This window comes from Episyrphus balteatus, chromosome 3 (genome assembly GCF_945859705.1).
Source record: "Episyrphus balteatus chromosome 3, idEpiBalt1.1, whole genome shotgun sequence".
In the NCBI taxonomy this organism is placed as follows: domain Eukaryota; kingdom Metazoa; phylum Arthropoda; class Insecta; order Diptera; family Syrphidae; genus Episyrphus; species Episyrphus balteatus.
In genome coordinates, this window is record NC_079136.1 from 13292996 (window position 1) to 13315201 (window position 22206).

The 22206-nt window shown below is 29.5% G+C and overlaps 1 protein-coding gene across 2 annotated transcripts in view; it reads right to left on the reverse strand.

The window, feature by feature from the left end:
* The window catches only part of LOC129913007 (dopamine receptor 2), an 86742-nt gene that overhangs the window by 5232 nt on the left and 59304 nt on the right, over nucleotides 1-22206 (reverse strand). The window contains exons 2-4 of one of the 2 annotated variants that reach the window (XM_055991317.1): nucleotides 18442-20466; nucleotides 9772-9853; nucleotides 8961-9580 (exon numbers count right to left, since the gene is read on the reverse strand). In XM_055991317.1, the coding sequence (XP_055847292.1) occupies nucleotides 9491-9580; nucleotides 9772-9853; nucleotides 18442-19847 (1578 nt within the window). In that variant the 5' untranslated portion in view covers nucleotides 19848-20466 and the 3' untranslated portion in view covers nucleotides 8961-9490. Of the gene's footprint in view, nucleotides 1-8960; nucleotides 9581-9771; nucleotides 9854-18441; nucleotides 20467-22206 lie in introns of those variants that run through there. The other variant, XM_055991316.1, reaches the window with a different exon arrangement.

Sequence of the window (22206 nt, forward strand, 5' to 3'; positions counted from 1 at the left end):
TCAACCATTCAACTGATGTTTAAAAGTTTTAAAGAAACATAACATACATTTTAAGAGCATAGCACACACAATCCTGCGGTGAAGTAACATATCAAAAACCCTTCTTCTTCTTCTTCTATTTCGAAAAGAAAGTCAATTAAAAGCAAAGTTAAGTAATTTTTACTTACTGCTTCATATAAATCAATGAGTGCTGCTATGTTAGCTAGATGCTATATACCCACCATCAAGAAAACAGAACAAAACTATTTATAAAGAACCACATCCATTTGGCCAAACCTTAACCTAAATGTATGTATAATAAATAGCTGCAGGAGATAACATGGAAGCCAACAGCGAACTGCACTATTACTTAGAGTGTATTTCGTCCGTTGGTCGTGTCGGTGGTAAAAATATCCTTGAAATAGGTACAGCATTTCAACTTCTTCCTTACCAGCAGACTTTTTCCCTACACAACCCACACAAACAAGAGGTTAGGTTAGGCAAAACGTGAAGATGTATCTAAATAACTTGATTATATAAAATTTTTTCCATCGATTGATAAATCTATTTCTAACTTGATTTTCATATTCACAGACTTGATTTATAAAAAAAAAAAACAGTCTGATGATTGGCTTTTTTATCTGTTTACCCATATCCTGGACCTTGACTGTCTTCGAATAAGTTAAATTTTTCAGATGATTTTATTTTTTTTTCTAGGTCTTCTGGTTATGCAGAGAAACGTGTGCGTTGTTTTCAGCAGCTGGAACGCATAGATAGATGGGTTTTGCCAGAGACTGACAGATTAATGTAATTTTTGTTAAAGGTCTACGAATAAAACACGTACAAAAGTTGAACCCTCGTTCGGGCCACTGGATGACCTGTCAATGGTGATGATGATGCTATATTTACACGAAATGTCGTGAAATCGATTGAACTTTTAACGGCTTTCCATTTTCATTTTGATTGAGTGTAATGGGAAATAATTTTGTTTTTTTAAATTGATTCTATTTACGAAAAAAACGGGACTGGCAGTATAATGCACAGAGTGTTTTCCATTTATATAATCTTTGGCCTTTTCTGCTGATCCAAAAATGATTTATGCAAAGACATTTAAGGATTTTTTTTCAAATATTTGGACGATGGAATGGTTTTCTTGGACAAATTGTACTGATTTATTTTTAATGTGTCTCCATCTGAAAGATTGTACTATTTTGAGTTCTAATTTATAGCCAAGAATGTTCTTTGGCAGACAGACAGAATGTAATTGAAAATGGAGGGGGAATGGAAAATCCAGCTTTTGCATAATTCCCAGAAGAATCTATAATATTATAAAGTATTTACCTGCGATTACAATATTTTTTTTTCTATTTTGTGTTTATTATTTAGATATATTTTGTGTAAATAAATAACACGTTCAGTATCACAAATCATTTCAAAAATATTACCTCTCTCAGGAACCTTATATTTATTTACTTTTCAGTTCGCAAACATTGAACAATCAATTGAGTATAAAAAAGTATTGTTCTGTATTCCCTGGAACATTCCATTGATTTTACTGAGAATTCTCTAGGTTTGTTTTTTTTTTCTGTTTGTTGATTTATTTTTTTCTGTTTTTTTTTTTTTTGTTTGTACATATTTCAATACTTTGCCATGCAATCAAGCTAATGCATATGGTGATGTAGCGCATATAAAAGAAGGAGCATTAAATAATAACGACACACAATGAGAACAACATTTTTTTACCATAATATTCAGTATTTTTTATTGTTTTTGTTTTTGTTTTTTTTTTTCATTTTTTTCATGTTTTAATTGTTTTCCTTCATAGAATAAAGCTTTTTACATGATTTTTTACTTTCAATAGACACATGAAGGTTGTCTAAAGGTCAATTATTGATTTGTTAAAAAGAAAAATATCTGTCTAATGACAAGAACGATTATATTGAAATAATAAAGCACCTGTATGATAACCAATTTATCAACAATCAACTTGATTCATATTTTCTTGTTGAATTCAATTCCAAACTGGAACTAATAGAATCAGATGTTGGTTCATATTTCCGGTTGCATTGCTTTAAATTAAAGTACTTTAAAAATACATATTTAAAAAGTACGTATACACCTGAGTGACCATATAAAAAAAAACTATTAAACACGCAATAAACGAATGAATAAATGACAATGAATAATCCACAAATACATTTGGAAAAATAATGGTTGATATTTGGAACAAAAATGTGGAGTAACAACAACAATTTTGTCATTCTCAAGGTCTTGATTCAAGACCTAGACCTGAAATTTGTTTTAAAAACGCCGTATTTTTTTAAATGACTTGATAAGTGTTCATCTTTATATTTATGCACCATTAGGATGGTCTTTAACCGAGAAATGCAGTTGGATAGCCGCCACACAGTTAAAAAAGTTGAGAAACGTTTTAAATTTTTTTTTTAGATTTTTATTTGACTTCCTTCCGCTCCCGCATTTAACGTTAAATTCACATGTAAAACTTATCCTTTGATTTTTAAAGGTAGTTTTATATGGAATTTTCTCGTAGACTGGGGAGACTAAGCAGGTTAAATAAAAATCAGCAAAAATAAGAGAATTTTTGTTTCGCCATTTAGAACTTATTGATGTACATCCACCGTCGACTTTCGTAAAAATACAATATCATTACCGCAGTAATGTACACGGTTAAAAATTCTGTCGTAATTTTTAATACAACCTTTGGAATTTAGCCCAGAGTCGATAATTTTTGAAACCAAAAAAAAAATCATAGTAGGATGAAACAAATTGGAAAAGGAGGTATATGTGATAAAAATGAAGGGAAAAATAAACTACGGGCGAGCCGAGTTACGGCAAAACTACAAGTCCTATGGAAAAAAAATGTATGGCAAGGTTGTAGGTAATAAAAAGATCTACAGCTTAATTTTTAACAATTTTTTGACAAGACCTCAAAATTTATGTGAAAAATTCAAAAAACCGAGTTTTTGGTTTTTTATTTTTATCTTTTTCAAAAAAAATGTTTTTTTCTACGAAATTTGGTGAAAACTTACCTTATTATTATTATGTTCCGAATACACAATAAATTATTTGATTTAAAATATTTATTTTTTAACCTTTTTTGACTTAACGAACAAAATTCCCACCGATTTTTTGAAAAAAGCTCATATTTTGAAACGTGAATTTTCGATTGAAAATTAGGGTGTTTTTTTGGTATTAAGTCAAAAAAAAAGGCTAAAAAAGAAATATTTTAAATCAAATAAATTACTGTGTATTCGGGACATAATAAGGTAAGTTTTCACCAAATTTCGTAGAAAAAAACATTTGTGCCTGGGCTTAGGCTTATCGCTGCCTGAAAAAGTACCTACATTATATAAAACTATTTTGGTTCGGAAAAATGCATTTGGTAAAAAAAAACAATCCAAAAATCTCCACAGTTATTTCTAAAAAAAATTTAGAGCAGTAGGGGAAAGGTGCAAACAGTGAGACAGTGCAAACAGTGAGACAATCAATTTTTTTCTTTTCTGAAAATAAGCACAGTAACGCTAGTTTGGGTCAAAACGTTTATTTCCTCGTCTGCGTCTTTGAATTTTGTTCCGACTAAATTAAAGCTGTCCATTTCACACAAAATCAGGTGAAAGTAGTTTTTGGAGTGTTATAAGAAGAGTGTATAACACAAAAAAATCTGGTTAGTGGACAGAACTTTTTTTACATACATATATGTATTATATTTATATGTTCTTTCATAAAAAAAATATCATGTTATTAGAATTCCTTCTTGTTTTTTGTAATTTTATATCTTTCCGAAAAATGACAAAATGTAAACAGTGAGTCATTAATAAAAAGCAAACAGTGAGACATAGATTTTAAAAAAATCTATTATTTTAGTGTTTTTTCTTTCGTTTTTTTTTTGGCTTTTTGTTATTTTTTTTTTTTTTTGAAAAAATTAATTATTTATATACATACTTGTCAATTACCTAATTATTTGACGTTTTCGTTATTTTTTTTTCACCTTAGAATGTCTCACTGATCGCACCCCTTGCAAACAGTGAGACGTTTTGACTTTTTCTACATTTTACTCCAATGTGATTCTCTCATTCATTCTTTAACTACAATTTTTTTTATAACATTAAGATAAATTAAACTGACTTCAAAGTTTCGTTAAGCTATCTTAAAAATATTCTAAGATATATATCAATTTAAAAAAAGGGTGTCTCACTGTCCGCACCTCTCCCCTAAGTATAAGTTAATTTATCCATCCATGATAACTTTTTATACATACGAACGGGCTGACAGAATGTGATGCGTTTATTTCATTGTCGCTTTATATTTCAATATCAAAAGTATAGCTGGATAAATTTTTATACGCAATTAGAGTAAAAAAAAGTGCGTATACACCACAGTGAACATACGAACATTTGTAAAAGATTTGAATTTATGTGTCATGTTTACGAGTATAAGTCATAAGTTTTTATTATTTAAAAATATATAAAATTTTAAACGCACATGCTGTTTATAAAATCCGATGCAGCGCGTACCCCTGTACTTCAAAATTTAGTATGAGAAGTTATTTTTTAGTCATTACTCAAGTTGAGATTTTTTTCAACTCAATTTTTAATAAAAAAAATACCTATGTAGTTAAAAATTACTATTTTTTTCTCTGTGTGATTGTGAATATCATGGATTTGGATTTATTTTTGATATTTCAATTTCTTTACATCCAGATGTATTTTTTAGACTAGTGAATAATATGCCCGATAGAAATACAGTATTTTAAAACCAGTGTTTTAAAATCAGTATTATGGCCTATAGAAAAATCATTTTGATAATGTAAAAAAGACGTTATTTTTACATTATGAAAAGGTCTTATAATTTTACTCAGAGTACATTCATCACAGCAAAACGTTCTGAAAAACCTAACTTAAGCAATTGCTATTGGAAATAAATTTGGTCTCTAACGCCATCATCATTTTTTTGTTGGTTTTGTTATCATTTTGTGTGTTTTTTTTTTTTTTTTTCAATAATACCTATAGTATTTTTTACCACATATTTTTAAAAAATAAGAATTATGGAACACGAAATTTTGTAATACAGTATTAACGTTTGCGGTATTTTACTCATACAGTATTTTCATTACAGGGACCTGGAAATACTCTGTTAAGTACTTACATATTTTTTAAATGCATTTTCGATTATATAAATTATATTATAGTAAATATGATGTATAGAAATATGTATGAACTTAATTATTATAAAACCAATAAATTTAAAAACTGTAACATACTTATTTAAAATAGATTTTTGTTTAAAAGTAATAAATATAGATTTTATCGTTATAATTTTAAGCCACTGTTATTTGTTATAACAAGTTCGTGCGACCGAAAAATGAACTTTCTCTGAAAAAAGCTTACAAATATATAAATTATAAAAATATAAAATATGTGCATGGCTGAATGTATAGATATTGTAAAAGTGTGTTTTGAATTCAATCACGTGAAAACTTTGTTGAAATGTGCGATATGCTCGTTTGTATATAGTAGTGGTGAGTTAGTTTTGTGATGAAAAATAAATAAATTCAAATAAAAACAGACCAATAACATTGTTAAAAAAAAAAAAAACGAAACATATTTACAAACAATTTATAACAAATGGTGTGTGTATTTAAAAATTCATTTCTTTATTTAAATTATTTTTTTTTATTTAAATATGAACGTACCTATATAAATTAGCAACGAACATGTTACGTTAAAAAAAAAAATAAATATTGAAAAACAAATAACTCTACACAAAGGCATCACAACAATTTGATTGTTTTTAATTTGTACCTTCACAAATTTTTTTGATTGTTTGTACTTATTATTTTATTATTTGCGAAAAGAAACAACGAGTACATACGAGAATATATTATTAAAAAGGCGATGGTTATATAGTTTATATTAAAAAGAACAAACAAATATTCAAATACGAATTTAACGAAGCAGAAGTGCAGAAAACACACAGACAGTTACAATTAAACAAAATTTAAAATAAACAAAAAAAAGAACTTTGAAAATAGCAAATTCAATATAATTTTGAAGAGAAATGTTTATAAAAACATTAATTTGGTTTTGTAACGAGAGACAGTATATTTGACACTCAATTAAGGGAAACGAAAAAAAAAAATACATAAAAAACCAACAAGACTGTTTTACAGGGAACAAGTTTTATGATTGAAAGGGTTGCATTTTTTAGCAAATAAGGATTTCAGTGTTTATATTTCGAGCAATTAAGGAATCATGTTTCCTTTTAAGGACTATTTGATTGAAGGTTGATTCTGAAATTTATTTGTACGGAAAATACAATTTTATATCAAATAATAATAATTTAAATAATATTATAATCTGTGAAAATTGTTGATTTTAAACAATCTGCAGAATTTCCTAATTGAATAAATAATGATTTCATACAAGCCTTTTTTACCGACTTCCAAAAAGGATTAGGTATTGAATTCGTCATATTTTTTTTTTTTTACTAATTTAACCAATTTTGATAGTTCTTTTTGTAAACGGCATCAACATACCCAAATGTTCACTCATCCTCCAATCAATTAAAATGCCCAATAAGTCTTTTGACCAGGTGCATTTGAGTAGGTATTTAAAAAATAGAATTCGTTAATTTTTTAAACTTAGCATTCAAGAGGATCGTAAAATTGATAAATAGTGCTTTTCTAAAAACTGTGTGTAAAATTTTTTTTACCCTTTTTGAGCGCAGTTCTTCGAATTTGTTTTTTTTTTTGCCTAAGTAGAAGAGTTGCATTTGGCTCGTGATAGCATTTTCAATCGAACCGAAATAATTTGGTGAAAAAAAAAGTGGTTCGGAGTGCAAATTTTTGATTTATTGTGTTTGTCACTTCTTAATTTGACAACACGTGAATTTTCTAAAAAATGTAAAAAAAGACGTTTTAGAAGATCATTTTTTGGTGCTGTTCAGTCGTCAGCACCGGTTCAGGGCTTCCTTGGATCTTAAAAACGATCTACATCAAGATATAGGAAAAGTAAAATAGGAACGAAAAAGTTCTTGAATACTGAACTTAGGGCAATAAATCCGGTACTCAAGGAAGATTTTCCAAAAAGATTGAAAGAAAAACGATTGCACTACACGCAGAAGAATGTGGACAAATCTTATCTTTTCCGAAAGATTTCCTACGGGGTCTAGGAAATTTACAAGAGCCTTCTATGCTCGAGAGGTAAGGTTACAATAATAGCAAATTCATTTTTCATATTGAATTTTCAAATTGAATTAAAATTCAATTTTCAACAGGCATTGTCCTGCCATACAAAAAAAAATTGTAATTGTATTAACTTGCTTTTTCTTTTTAATATGAAAGACCTATTAGAGACTTTAAATAAGCTTAAACTTTTGTGACAAAAAATTCTTTGCTCGAAGGCAATACAATTTCGATATATTAAGTCGTCACATTAAATTGATAATATCTGGCCAATTATAAAATTTAAGCTTGAGAAAAAACGTCTAGAGCCATTGGAATTCTTAAAAATGGAAATATCTCTCAATTTCTCCACGATGTCCAAAAAAGTACTAATTAAAGAATGTTTCGGTGAAGCAATAAAAATCACCAAAAGTACTGTACCAATGCAGCATTTTTGCTTATGTCAATTCAAATTTAAAGTACGGATTGTGTCCATCTCGGTATCTCAAATTTTTCTGAAAGTTTTCCCCATATAATGATATCAGAAAAAAAAAAACAAAATCGAGGGTCATGGAAATTACGCAAAAATATCTGTACCGAGTTTCAAGCAAGTCCATTTATCCGTTTAGGCCCGAGCTCTATCTGCAGATGAATGCACCAACGAACATCGTAATATTTCTTTTGATTCAAACTTTGATTTCTTTTTTTACCCAAAACCAATATTTGCCCTATATAAAAATGTTGGAGTTTTGGAATGAATTGCGAAAGAATTACGGAAATCAGCTTCAAGACCAAATTTTATTATTTTAGCCTTAGATATAAGCTCATATTTCCTTACGAAAAAAGAAGGTGTCTTAAAAGAAAACTAATTCAATAAAGTGAGAACTTATTTATCAATGGCCCATGAACGGTCTTAACAATTCGTTTTGAACCATGGGTAAATTTGACCAATAATTTTGACTGAAAACTCAACTTAAGAAAAAAATATTTTAGTGATTTATTGCACTAGGTATATTTTTACTTTGTCCAAAAAATGTTCCTACGGCAGTATTTTAAGCTACATCTAAGGTGCGACGTGTAATTTCTTTCTTTACCTTTACCTTATCCCCTTTGAGTGTGTGTGCTGATTTCAATTAGGTACCTAGTATAAGAAATATTTTTTTTGTCTCAAATGTATTACTTGTGCATTCTTTTCACTTTTATTGAATAAATTATCTAAAGAAAATGGTTTATCAAACTTTATGCAGAACGAAAATATATCTAGTATTTAATTTTAAGCAAGTCTAGTTACCACTAACTTTAATGTTAATTCTATTTTTATTTTTAACAGCGTTTAAAATAACTTTCTAATTCTTCTATGAACTATTTAAGCCGAAATAATATTCTACTAAATTTAATTTTTTATAATTTATATTTTCTTACCAACATTGTAAGAAATTTGTATAGGTATGTCCTTTGGTTATATTCAAGGCATACAAATTGCCTGAATACAGCTTATATTAGAGTGTTGAAAAAGTGAGATGTTTGCTCAAATATTTGAAAAGTGTAGGTACAAAAAAGTGCAGGAAACATTTTTACGATAAAAAAAAAAAAATTAAATGTAAAAAAAAATATATTGCAACCCAATCATAAATGCTTGCCTCTGAAAAAAACAGCCAAAAAAGCTGAACAGTGAACAACATGAAACATCAGAAACAATGTAACATAATTTCGTTGAAAACGAGTGCGATTTGATATTGCATTTGCGAAACAGCAAGAATAGTTTTTTATAAAATTGAAATGTTGTTCTACATACCTTCGATGGAAATGAACAACATTGTCTATTTGTGTGTTTCAAATGTATGCATTAATGTCAAAATAAATCCTCCTTAGTCGGTTGACACAGTGCCTTTTCCTTGTATTGCACTGTGTTCATCTGTGTTCAGTTGCAGAATATATATACCCTACGCATATAATTGTATGTACGAGTACGAGTATATTTTGTATAGGTACATATACAAGGAAATCCTTTTTGAGAGAGGATATTTCGAAGGATGTTATATTTAAACAGGATGAATTGAAATTGCATTTGCATTAGGCAAGAAACTTAAGGAAACTTGTCTTTTTAACATGAAAATCTGATTTCCAGAAAAATATATAGAATTTTATATAGAATATTGGATGTTTTGGAAGCCTTAAGGATTCTTTTATTTTTTTTCGAGAAATTTCCGTCAAAAGGAAAATTACATTTGAAAGAAGTTTTTTTTTTTTAAATTTTGTTTGTGTTTTATTTTTTGCTTTTTGCGCATAAAAAGTATATATAAAGAAGGAAGGATTAAAAGGATACAACTATATGTACGTTTGTTCGCAGGAATTATGCCTCACATGTTGGATGCCGTGTAAGGAACACGTCGAGTAACATCGTCTCGTTGCAAATCTCTGTAAAAGTTTTTGATTAAGATTTTTTTTTTTTGTTTTTAGAAAGTAAAAATCAAATTAAACAGAAAATTAAAAAAAAAGAATGAAATTAAAGAACTTTGTGTCAATGTGTGTTTGCACGTTAACAGAAAATTAAAATTAATTGAATTTTTTTTTAGCTTAAAGAAGACGACTTTGAAGATGGAACTCACCTGTGATTTTGAACGCATCGTTGGCTGATATTTTCTTCGAATCTTTCGCGGGCAACACATGCATAGTAAGCGCACAAATGCTCTGAAAAAAAAGGAAAATTGAAAAGAATGTTAAAACAATAATACATACATGCATATATGTATATTTGGATGATTAAAGAACATTTATCAAGTCTAGCATTGATTTGAGTAAAATTCAGCTAAAATAGGAAGTTTTTTTTTTGTATGTCCAAAATTGAAGCTAACTGAATGCTAATTTGTCATTTTTTATGTCATTTTTAAGTTTAAAAAGTGCATTAGGGACATTTACAAAAAAATATTTTTTTTCTTTTTTTTTTTATTTTTCCAGTAAATGTAACTCTTGAAACCAAATTTTTGATCCAAACACCAATTCTGTAGCTCCAACACTTTTAAAAAGTTGAAAGTAAGCTTTCAAAGTATAAACAATTCGAAATATAATTAAAAATACCAAAACTATAGTGTTTTTATAATTAATTCTTGTCTTAGAACCAATTTCTTGGGAATTTTATTTTTGTACAAAAAATTTTTGGTAACTCTAATGTTAAAATGAAGAAATATTTTGCAGCAAATATTTTTTGGATTAAAAATCAATCAATTTTTTGAATAGGGATAATGAATTCTGTTGAATCTTAGTTTTTATATGTCAATTAATATAGGTACCTACGCTTTTTATGGGTATATCAAAAATTTTAATAAGTGAAAAAAAAATTTTATTTAAACGACTCTTACTATTTTGAAAAAAAAAAAAATCCAAAAGTTCAAATTTTATACATATTTTATTTGTACGTTTTAATTAAATTTCTTTTTAAACTAAATTAAAAATATTCTGAGTTTTTAGGAAGCTTTTATATTTTAATTAATTAAAAATAAATAAATTTCGAAAATCTTATATACAAAAAATTATTTTTAATAAAAACAGTTCCAACAATTTTCAACCAAAAAATTTCAAAAATGTTTCGTTTATAAAAAAAAAATGATATAGGTACTTGAGTTCGAGATCAAAAGCCATTCAAAAAGGTTTATTTTGTAATTTTAAAATCATTTTTAATACTTTTTATACAATTTATAAAAAATATGATACATAAATTATTCTTTTATGAATGATTAAAAAAGTTTAAACAAACTAAGCAACTTTAACCACAAGTGTAAGTTTCACCTAACGAATGCATAACTTGATACCTACTTGTGTATGTATAACACCAATAAAAAGTAGGAGAAAAACGTTAAAAAGTTATTAAAATTCTCTTTGACAAAATAATTCAGGAACACCGTTAGAAGAAGAGGAGATAATTCTGAGATTGTATTAGGTAATCTTGTTCGAATAAAACTATTTATTAAAAAATCAGTTGAAGTTTTTCAAAAATGAAGCAATTACAAAATACACCGAGAAACAATCAAAATTTTTATTTTTCAGTTTTTGGACATTTCAGCTGTAAAAGACTAGTTTGTCATAAAAATGTAAAACCATCTATAATTTGCGGCTTAAGTAAGTCTAAAATTTTAAAGATTCAGTGCCTACGTTCTATAACTCAGTCGAGAACTTCTCGCATCGAAAAATTTTGAAACAAAAATTCCAAACGTTTCTCTACTTGGAAAAATAACCTGTGTCTGTATCTCGATGTGAGAGCAACCCTGTAAGTTTTTTATTCCATTGGAATATATTGGAAACTGTCAAAAAAAGGGAAAATATTTTTACGGGAGCGGGTCATAATTCTGCTTGTCAAAATTCTGTACCACAAAATTCTGTGGGGTCAAAATACTGTAATACCATAATTCTGTACGTCATTATACTGTAAATACAAAATTCTGTACGTCAAAATACTGTATCAACAAAATACTGACATGCAAAATTCTGTACGGCAAAATACTGTATATCAAAATTCTGTAAAAATGCTGTAAAAAAATATAGTTTTGATAATGTAAAAAAGTGCGCGCGCACTTTTTTACATTATCAAAACGATATTTTTTTACAGCATTTTTACAGAATTTTGATTTACAGAATTTTGATGTACAGAATTTTGAAATACAGTATTTTGACCAACCAGAATTTTGCTATACAGAATTTTGACTTTCAGAATTTTGTTCCTACAGCATTTTGCACATACAGAATTTTGACATACAGTATTTTGGCATACAGTATTTTGAATACAGAATTTTGCAACATACAGAATTTCGACCCCAACCCTATTTTTACCTTTGGCCATAAAAAGTTCATATGGACAATTTTTTTTTCAAATATCTTACTTTCTCGCATCCTTTTTGCTTGTGAGTAATTTTGGCAGTTCAATCGAGAAATTTTCACGATTATTTTCTTACAGACACAGTTTTATTCACATTTTTCCAGTCTGTCAAGCATTTTCATTCAGAAATGTTTCAAGGCGAGAAAATTTTGTTGTGTCGATTCACATTATTTTGGTTCCGATTTGCGTGTTTCATGCGAGAAATTTCTCGATGCGAGAGTTACAGAACGTAGGCACAGATATTGTAAAAATTTAAATTTAAGTCGAATATTTTTTTTAATATTGACATTATTATAACGAAGTTTTGATTTTTATATTTTTTTTTTGTACTAAAAACTAAGGGCCAATTTATTGAGCCTCCATTAAATTTTCAAATTTGTCGTTTTAGTTAAAAGCGTTGTTAAACTATTGAAGCCTTTAAGTACACACCATTAAAAATTCATTTAATTCACTCTTCTTTAGTTAAAGTCCTTACTTTTAATGGGAACTTTAAATTTAAAACTCTGTTAAAAATATCCTAGGGAATTTTTATTTTTTGAAATATAAATCTGTCAAAAGCTTCGATTTTGTCAAATCAAAAAATATATTTGTACATACATAGATTTGAAATTAAAGTTTTGAATGACGAATAATATAACAAACATTAAAACTGGTGCGTAAGCGAGGGTATCAAAATGCCAGTGTTAACCAAAAACTGAAGGAATTGCTATTTTATGAGATGACAATGTTATGCAGCATCGCAACCTGGCCGTGTTTCTTTGGAAGTTGAGAAGATGATTCAAGTGTATTGTGCATTTCTGCGTAGTAGATGCATTTTTTGTATTTGTGTCCATTTAAAATCTTTAGTGCAATGTTGCAATGAAATGAAAACGTCGTTTCTATTAAAACGACTTGTTCCAGGAGCGCCAATTTGTATCACTGATTTTCAACTTTAACTTCGTAGTTCCCTTCGCCCTTTGCCCCTTTTCATAATGGCACGATAATTGTTTTACTCGAAGCTCAATTTTGGTGTCGCTGAGCGATTCTTTTTTGTGTCGTTTTAGGACAACATATTAGGGTATATATGTATGTACAAATGTCCGATTCTTAGCAATCGCCCGAGTGACGATAAATTGGATACACCATCAAATTCTGCAATAGAAATCCCAATACAGGTTCATTGAAATCGTATCACAAAATTTGCAAAACTGTTAGGACTAAAAAGTTATTTCAACCATCCTTTGAAGACATTTCATAAAATTTTTCAATGTTTATTTTTTCTTTTTCAAATAAAACAATAAAATAATTACAGAAATGACATTTAACGCTAATAGAGAGTAAATAAAATCACATCATGATTAAAACCTCCATTAGCTCTAAATATTCTTCTTAAAAAGTCGAATTTGGCTTTTTATCTAACAGGGCTTTTAAATTTAATGCTCTATTAGTTAATGATGTCAAACTTCAAAAAAATTCTTTAAAGAGACTGAATAAATAAATTTTGTTTTTAAATTTAAAATTCCCTTTTTTAATGGATATTTAAAGTTTAATGGAGAGTCAATAAATTGTACCTAAGACTAAGATTTTCATTAATAAACAGTATTTACTAACAAAAAAATTTTTAATTCAAATCTCCAACAGACTGGATACTTTGTACCTACTGAATTTCAAAAAATTTAAACAATTATTCGATCTCGAAAAATTTTAGAGTTTTGAAAATTACTATTTCTTGGAAACAGTTAACCCTATTTTAACCCCTACAATAGTTTATTGTTTTTATCACAAACTTGTCTAAAGGCAAGTGTAAAAATAACATTCAATTCAATTTAAGATTACTAATTTTTTATTTTTTGACTTTTTTGTTTTTGGTGTTCGGTAATCAACAACAACAAAAATTCAGTAACGATTAAAAATTCTGAAAAAAATTAAAACTACCTTATTTGACGAACGGTGTTTAAGGTTACTGGATTATAAATGAGGAGTTTAATTTACCTTTTACTTGAGTTCGAGATCAAAAGCCATTCAAAAAGGTTTATTTTGTAATTTTAAAATCATTTTTAATACTTTTTATACAATTTATAAAAAATATGATACATAAATTATTCTTTTATGAATGATTAAAAAAGTTTAAACAAACTAAGCAACTTTAACCACAAGTGTAAGTTTCACCTAACGAATGCATAACTTGATACCTACTTGTGTATGTATAACACCAATAAAAAGTAGGAGAAAAACGTTAAAAAGTTATTAAAATTCTCTTTGACAAAATAATTCAGGAACACCGTTAGAAGAAGAGGAGATAATTCTGAGATTGTATTAGGTAATCTTGTTCGAATAAAACTATTTATTAAAAAATCAGTTGAAGTTTTTCAAAAATGAAGCAATTACAAAATACACCGAGAAACAATCAAAATTTTTATTTTTCAGTTTTTGGACATTTCAGCTGTAAAAGACTAGTTTGTCATAAAAATGTAAAACCATCTATAATTTGCGGCTTAAGTAAGTCTAAAATTTTAAAGATTCAGTGCCTACGTTCTATAACTCAGTCGAGAACTTCTCGCATCGAAAAATTTTGAAACAAAAATTCCAAACGTTTCTCTACTTGGAAAAATAACCTGTGTCTGTATCTCGATGTGAGAGCAACCCTGTAAGTTTTTTATTCCATTGGAATATATTGGAAACTGTCAAAAAAAGGGAAAATATTTTTACGGGAGCGGGTCATAATTCTGCTTGTCAAAATTCTGTACCACAAAATTCTGTGGGGTCAAAATACTGTAATACCATAATTCTGTACGTCATTATACTGTAAATACAAAATTCTGTACGTCAAAATACTGTATCAACAAAATACTGACATGCAAAATTCTGTACGGCAAAATACTGTATATCAAAATTCTGTAAAAATGCTGTAAAAAAATATAGTTTTGATAATGTAAAAAAGTGCGCGCGCACTTTTTTACATTATCAAAACGATATTTTTTTACAGCATTTTTACAGAATTTTGATTTACAGAATTTTGATGTACAGAATTTTGAAATACAGTATTTTGACCAACCAGAATTTTGCTATACAGAATTTTGACTTTCAGAATTTTGTTCCTACAGCATTTTGCACATACAGAATTTTGACATACAGTATTTTGGCATACAGTATTTTGAATACAGAATTTTGCAACATACAGAATTTCGACCCCAACCCTATTTTTACCTTTGGCCATAAAAAGTTCATATGGACAATTTTTTTTTCAAATATCTTACTTTCTCGCATCCTTTTTGCTTGTGAGTAATTTTGGCAGTTCAATCGAGAAATTTTCACGATTATTTTCTTACAGACACAGTTTTATTCACATTTTTCCAGTCTGTCAAGCATTTTCATTCAGAAATGTTTCAAGGCGAGAAAATTTTGTTGTGTCGATTCACATTATTTTGGTTCCGATTTGCGTGTTTCATGCGAGAAATTTCTCGATGCGAGAGTTACAGAACGTAGGCACAGATATTGTAAAAATTTAAATTTAAGTCGAATATTTTTTTTAATATTGACATTATTATAACGAAGTTTTGATTTTTATATTTTTTTTTTGTACTAAAAACTAAGGGCCAATTTATTGAGCCTCCATTAAATTTTCAAATTTGTCGTTTTAGTTAAAAGCGTTGTTAAACTATTGAAGCCTTTAAGTACACACCATTAAAAATTCATTTAATTCACTCTTCTTTAGTTAAAGTCCTTACTTTTAATGGGAACTTTAAATTTAAAACTCTGTTAAAAATATCCTAGGGAATTTTTATTTTTTGAAATATAAATCTGTCAAAAGCTTCGATTTTGTCAAATCAAAAAATATATTTGTACATACATAGATTTGAAATTAAAGTTTTGAATGACGAATAATATAACAAACATTAAAACTGGTGCGTAAGCGAGGGTATCAAAATGCCAGTGTTAACCAAAAACTGAAGGAATTGCTATTTTATGAGATGACAATGTTATGCAGCATCGCAACCTGGCCGTGTTTCTTTGGAAGTTGAGAAGATGATTCAAGTGTATTGTGCATTTCTGCGTAGTAGATGCATTTTTTGTATTTGTGTCCATTTAAAATCTTTAGTGCAATGTTGCAATGAAATGAAAACGTCGTTTCTATTAAAACGACTTGTTCCAGGAGCGCCAATTTGTATCACTGATTTTCAACTTTAACTTCGTAGTTCCCTTCGCCCTTTGCCCCTTTTCATAATGGCACGATAATTGTTTTACTCGAAGCTCAATTTTGGTGTCGCTGAGCGATTCTTTTTTGTGTCGTTTTAGGACAACATATTAGGGTATATATGTATGTACAAATGTCCGATTCTTAGCAATCGCCCGAGTGACGATAAATTGGATACACCATCAAATTCTGCAATAGAAATCCCAATACAGGTTCATTGAAATCGTATCACAAAATTTGCAAAACTGTTAGGACTAAAAAGTTATTTCAACCATCCTTTGAAGACATTTCATAAAATTTTTCAATGTTTATTTTTTCTTTTTCAAATAAAACAATAAAATAATTACAGAAATGACATTTAACGCTAATAGAGAGTAAATAAAATCACATCATGATTAAAACCTCCATTAGCTCTAAATATTCTTCTTAAAAAGTCGAATTTGGCTTTTTATCTAACAGGGCTTTTAAATTTAATGCTCTATTAGTTAATGATGTCAAACTTCAAAAAAATTCTTTAAAGAGACTGAATAAATAAATTTTGTTTTTAAATTTAAAATTCCCTTTTTTAATGGATATTTAAAGTTTAATGGAGAGTCAATAAATTGTACCTAAGACTAAGATTTTCATTAATAAACAGTATTTACTAACAAAAAAATTTTTAATTCAAATCTCCAACAGACTGGATACTTTGTACCTACTGAATTTCAAAAAATTTAAACAATTATTCGATCTCGAAAAATTTTAGAGTTTTGAAAATTACTATTTCTTGGAAACAGTTAACCCTATTTTAACCCCTACAATAGTTTATTGTTTTTATCACAAACTTGTCTAAAGGCAAGTGTAAAAATAACATTCAATTCAATTTAAGATTACTAATTTTTTATTTTTTGACTTTTTTGTTTTTGGTGTTCGGTAATCAACAACAACAAAAATTCAGTAACGATTAAAAATTCTGAAAAAAATTAAAACTACCTTATTTGACGAACGGTGTTTAAGGTTACTGGATTATAAATGAGGAGTTTAATTTACCTTTTACTCCAAAAGTAAAATTAAATTCTGTGAAAATTTAACGTTTAAACAACCAAATATGTTGAATTTAATCATATTTTGATTGAAAGGAGATTCAATTCTGTTTTTTTTTTACAACTGTATTAAATATGTAATTAAACTAACATAAATTGCTGTCAAAATAACCACTTGAGTATTTTATATTTTTCCTCACTTCTCATTCATTTAATATTTACTTCACATTTTCCGCTCATTTAATTTAAGGAAGGAAAAAATATACAATAATCAAATTACAAAAAAATAAACCCTTTTTTCCTGAATAAATTATGACTCTTCAAAAATTCCATCCAAAAAATGATTGCGTGTTGAAATTTTTAACAAAAAAACATACAAAATACTGACGCACACCAAAATAAGAAAAAAAAATTCCTTCCACGTGCTGTTTATTATTTATGCATAATTAAATACAAAATAAATAAAGTTCATCCTTAACAAAAAAAAAAAAAAAAAAAAAAAAAAACAATCCAAGGAAAATATAACTTTCATTATCAATCGAATTATTTCGAAATTAAGTTCTAGAACATGAATTGAAAGATAAACAATAGATACCCAAACAAATAATAACCGATAATTACAAAAAAAAAAAAACATCAGCTAACTTTTCAACTTGATAACAGTTATTAACTCTTTTAGAGGAAACCTTTTATTATTTGAGTCTCTTTTTGTTGGTTCGACAAAAAGAACTATCAATTACCGAATCAATTATTTACTTGTGTGTCTTTTTTACTTTCCAACAAAAGAAAAGGTCAATTAGATCGATAGCTTGCCGGCTATTATTAAGGTTATTGATTTTTTTCCTATTCATGTTGGTTCCATGAGACCCGCTGCACACATGCGTTTTTTGACGCCATTTGATTCCAAAAGAATCATGCACAAATCTGCGTCAATTTGTTGCATTTGCGGTGACGCTACGTCAATTTACCGCTGTTGCGTTAACGATGCGTCAATTTAGCGCTCGTTCTTGCGTTTTTCTACCGCAGCGTCACCGCAAAAGTAGTAAATTGACGCAGCGTCACCGCACGTGCAGAATATTGACGCAGCTTTGTGAATGATTCCTATAGAATTAAATGGAGTCCAAAAATATTCATATTCATCAAGGGCCAAATAACCAAAATGTCTCAAAATTTGATAGCATAAAAATGAAAATGTTAAAAATAACACACTTACCTTCGAAAATCTCTACTCCAACACGCATATATCACCGGATTCATGCACGAGTTTATCCAACCCAACCACGTCACCACCGCCGACACAATCTCCTCATTCTCTATACAATCTACACAAAAACCGGACAACAAGTTGACCACAAAAAATGGCAGCCAACACACAATGAAAACGCCCATCACAATACCGAGCGTCTTCGCAGCCTTTTTCTCTTTGGCGAACTTCGCCAGCTTCCGTGACAGCGAAAAGTTCTTGCCCATATGCCGGTGACGGGCCAAACCATTATTATGTAACGCTGACAACGGTTCGTCTTCAGGCTCTTCTGGTGTTGATGTCGTCGTTGCCGACGCACTATGATTGTGATGGTGATGATTATGGCTAGCACCTAAACCGCCAACTCCTACCCCACCACCGCCCGTACTTCCGTGATGTACGACCGGATGATGTGTTGACGCTGTTGTTTCTCGGGTCGTTCCGCCGCGATGAATACGAAGCGTTAATTGCAGTTCTCCCGATGCCATTAGGACTTGTTTGGTACCGATTTTCAGCGACCGTGTTTGTATTACGGCCGCCCGATAAATACGGCAATATGTAAAGACCATAACTAATAATGGAAGATAGAAGGAAATTGTTGAGGAGAATATTAAGTAGCCTAGGTGCTCGGTGAATATACATTTAAAGGCTGGCATTTCGCCGTCACGGGCCGCCCGCCACCATACAATTGCCGGAAAACTTATCGCTCCCGAACACACCCAAACGGCGCAAATGAGTCCGGCAGCTCGTTTAACCGTCATTCTCATGGGATACGAGAATGGATCTGTGATGGCCCAATACCGGTCCAGTGATATTACACAAAGGTTCAGAATTGACGCCGTGCTAAATAGTACGTCTAGTGATCGCCAGATGTCGCACCAATCCGTACCAAAGAACCACGTATTCTCGAGAACTTCGTAGAGGGCCGAGAAAGGCATCACCACCAAGCCGACCAGACAGTCGGCCACAGCCAATGAGGTTATAAAATAGTTGGTAGCCGTGTGTAGATACCGTTCCCTTATAACGGCGAGGATCACGAGTGAATTGCCGAATACGGTGGCAAAGGAGAACAGGAACAAAAACGACAGCAGGCTAACACGATCATTGGTCAAGGCTTCGAGGAACTCTGATAAATCGGGCTGCGGTGTCTGGCCCAGAGTGTAGTTGAGGTTGGCGTCCGTCGTGAGATAGCCATTGAAATAGTTGATTAGCTGATCTTCACTGAGGTTGTATGTTGTGTAGATGGACGATGGTGGTGATGTGTGATTTGAATGTCCAGTGTAAGTGTTTGTGTTGGTGGTGGTGAAATTTGTTGTTATAGGCGGTGGAACGACAGCAGCTATTTCCCAGTAGACCTCTGTGTTTGCATTATTCATTCTTAGTTCGCTTTAACTGCGGCAGCAATTGGAGTTGAAATCCAACATAGATATTGGAGAGTATTTTAAGTTTTTTGATTTTTTGTTTTTTTTTTTTAAGAATTAAACTAAGGATATGTGAGTTTTGAGGGAGATTTAAGTTTGATTTTTTTATAATTCACACTTTCTTCAAGTTGTTATATTTCAAGTCCTTTTTTTGTGTTTTTCCTTGAAATGATGATGATTTATTGGAGACTTGACTTTTTTTTTCTTTTTTTTAATGATATATTTTTTCTATGAGATGAGGGGATTAACGCTATCTAAGCTGTTTCAAGATGGGGTGTTACGATTTTTGTTTTTTGTTTTTATGTGATTCCTTGTTCTATTGACCGCTGATCATGTCACACGATCACGATCGGACATTTTATCACAGTTAATGATGTTGTTTCCGGTTGCCGCAAATAATGATTTTTGATGTTTGTAGAGATGATGAGCATTTTGTTTGAGTGTATGTTATTGAATGAACTTAGCTGACGACACAACATGTGTGATGTATTGAATTGGCATGGATGATGGTTGCCAGGAGTTGTATTATTGTACATCGCCAGTCCATTACCAATATGAAGAAGTTCTTAGAAATCTGAAAGAAATAAAATTCTTAGAATCGGAGTGAAAATGTATGGAAATGTGTTTAAAAGATTAGGAAAAGTAGGATATTAATTAGTTTCAAAAAGTCATGAACCTTTAGTAAATAAAAAAAAATACCTTGTAAACAATCGAATTTTTTTGATTTGTGAAAATTAATCCCACTTTTAACAGTTTTGCCATTTTTTCCTTTACAACCAAATTTGGTAAAAAATTTTTTTCGTAATGCGAAAAAAAAAATCCCCGAAATTATGGAACCATGACAATTTTTCGTAAAATACAAATTATTACAAAGATTTTCTTGATTTAAAGCACGAATTGCTTTATCAACTTGCTGGATCATACTGATGAAAACCTACCATCACGAATCCAATATGGAAGTTATCTCAAACAAAGCAATATTGATATTTTTGTCGGTTTTGTTTGTCACCAAACACAGGTGTTTTAACTAAAATTTTCTTAAACAAATTGTTCGAAGTGAATTTACCTTTTATTTGCTAATGAAGTAAGTAAATAAACAAGCTAAGACAGTTTCTTGCAGAAAATGCATGTGAAATTTTAAATGAAATTAATGAGAACTCATTTTAAGAAATTTTATCAATTTTTTTGATAAAAGTTCTAGATTGTAGGCAGTAAGTTTCTGTTTCTGTTTTCTGTAAGTTGCTTTTTCAGAAATTGCTATAGCTCACCTTCTAATAAACCATCTTTTTCACAAAAAAAAAAATCAACTCTTCCATTGAAATCTAAACAAAATATAACCTAATCTAATCTAAAAAGAAACAATTAGTATATTAGGAACTATTTTTTCACTTGCCAGAATTAAGTCTTTCCAATAAATACAAATATTTTCCCGAAAAAAAACTCTATTCCAATTAACGAGATGTTGCAACGAAGTATGAAATGAACTCGTTGTTCAATTAAAGTAGCTCATATCAAAGGCGGATCCAGGATTTTTTTCTGGGGGGGGGGGGGGGCACAAGGGACGGATTGGCAAAAAACAGACTGACAAGCAGCGAATTTTAACGACGCACAGTGCAGTATTTTGGTCTAAAACCTGTCCAAAAATATTTATGGCACATTTTCCACATCAAATAGGTACCAAATGACAAAAAAGTTATTCGGAAGGAACAATTTTCATTTTCTTGTTACAGTAAAAGCCACTTAAGTGCCTCCAGATTAGCCGGGAGAACAAAATATAAAAAATCATCAAATGCATGTACAATCCTGTGCTATATTAAAGTTAGTACCTAATCTATTCCTTATTTTATTTTTTGACTTAAGTTGTTTCATTAAATAGTTTTTGAGAAATTGAGTTTAAAGATGAAATTTAGAAAAAAAAATGTTTACGTTTTTTAATTGATTTTGTATAAAATTTTGTATAAATTTTTGCATTAAAATTTGTTTATATATCAAGAATATTGTGTTCAAATTGTAGATCTATTGGAGCCAAATTGACCAAGTTATGGGTATTTTAATACTTCGCTTACGAACGTTTTAGTCCAGAGTTCAAAACTTTAAATTGTTCTCCCCACAACTAATGTTTTCAAAGCCGGTGCCTCTCATAACTTCAAAACTACTGCACCGATTCTTTTGAAATTTGGAACACTATTTTTTTTACATATATTTAAAGGTATCCCTGGAGAAATTTTCTCAATAACACAATATTTATAAAAATCTAGAAGTAAGGGTCGCTTTTGAGGAGTTTTTTTTTTTAAAGGGGTCTTTATTTTCGGGG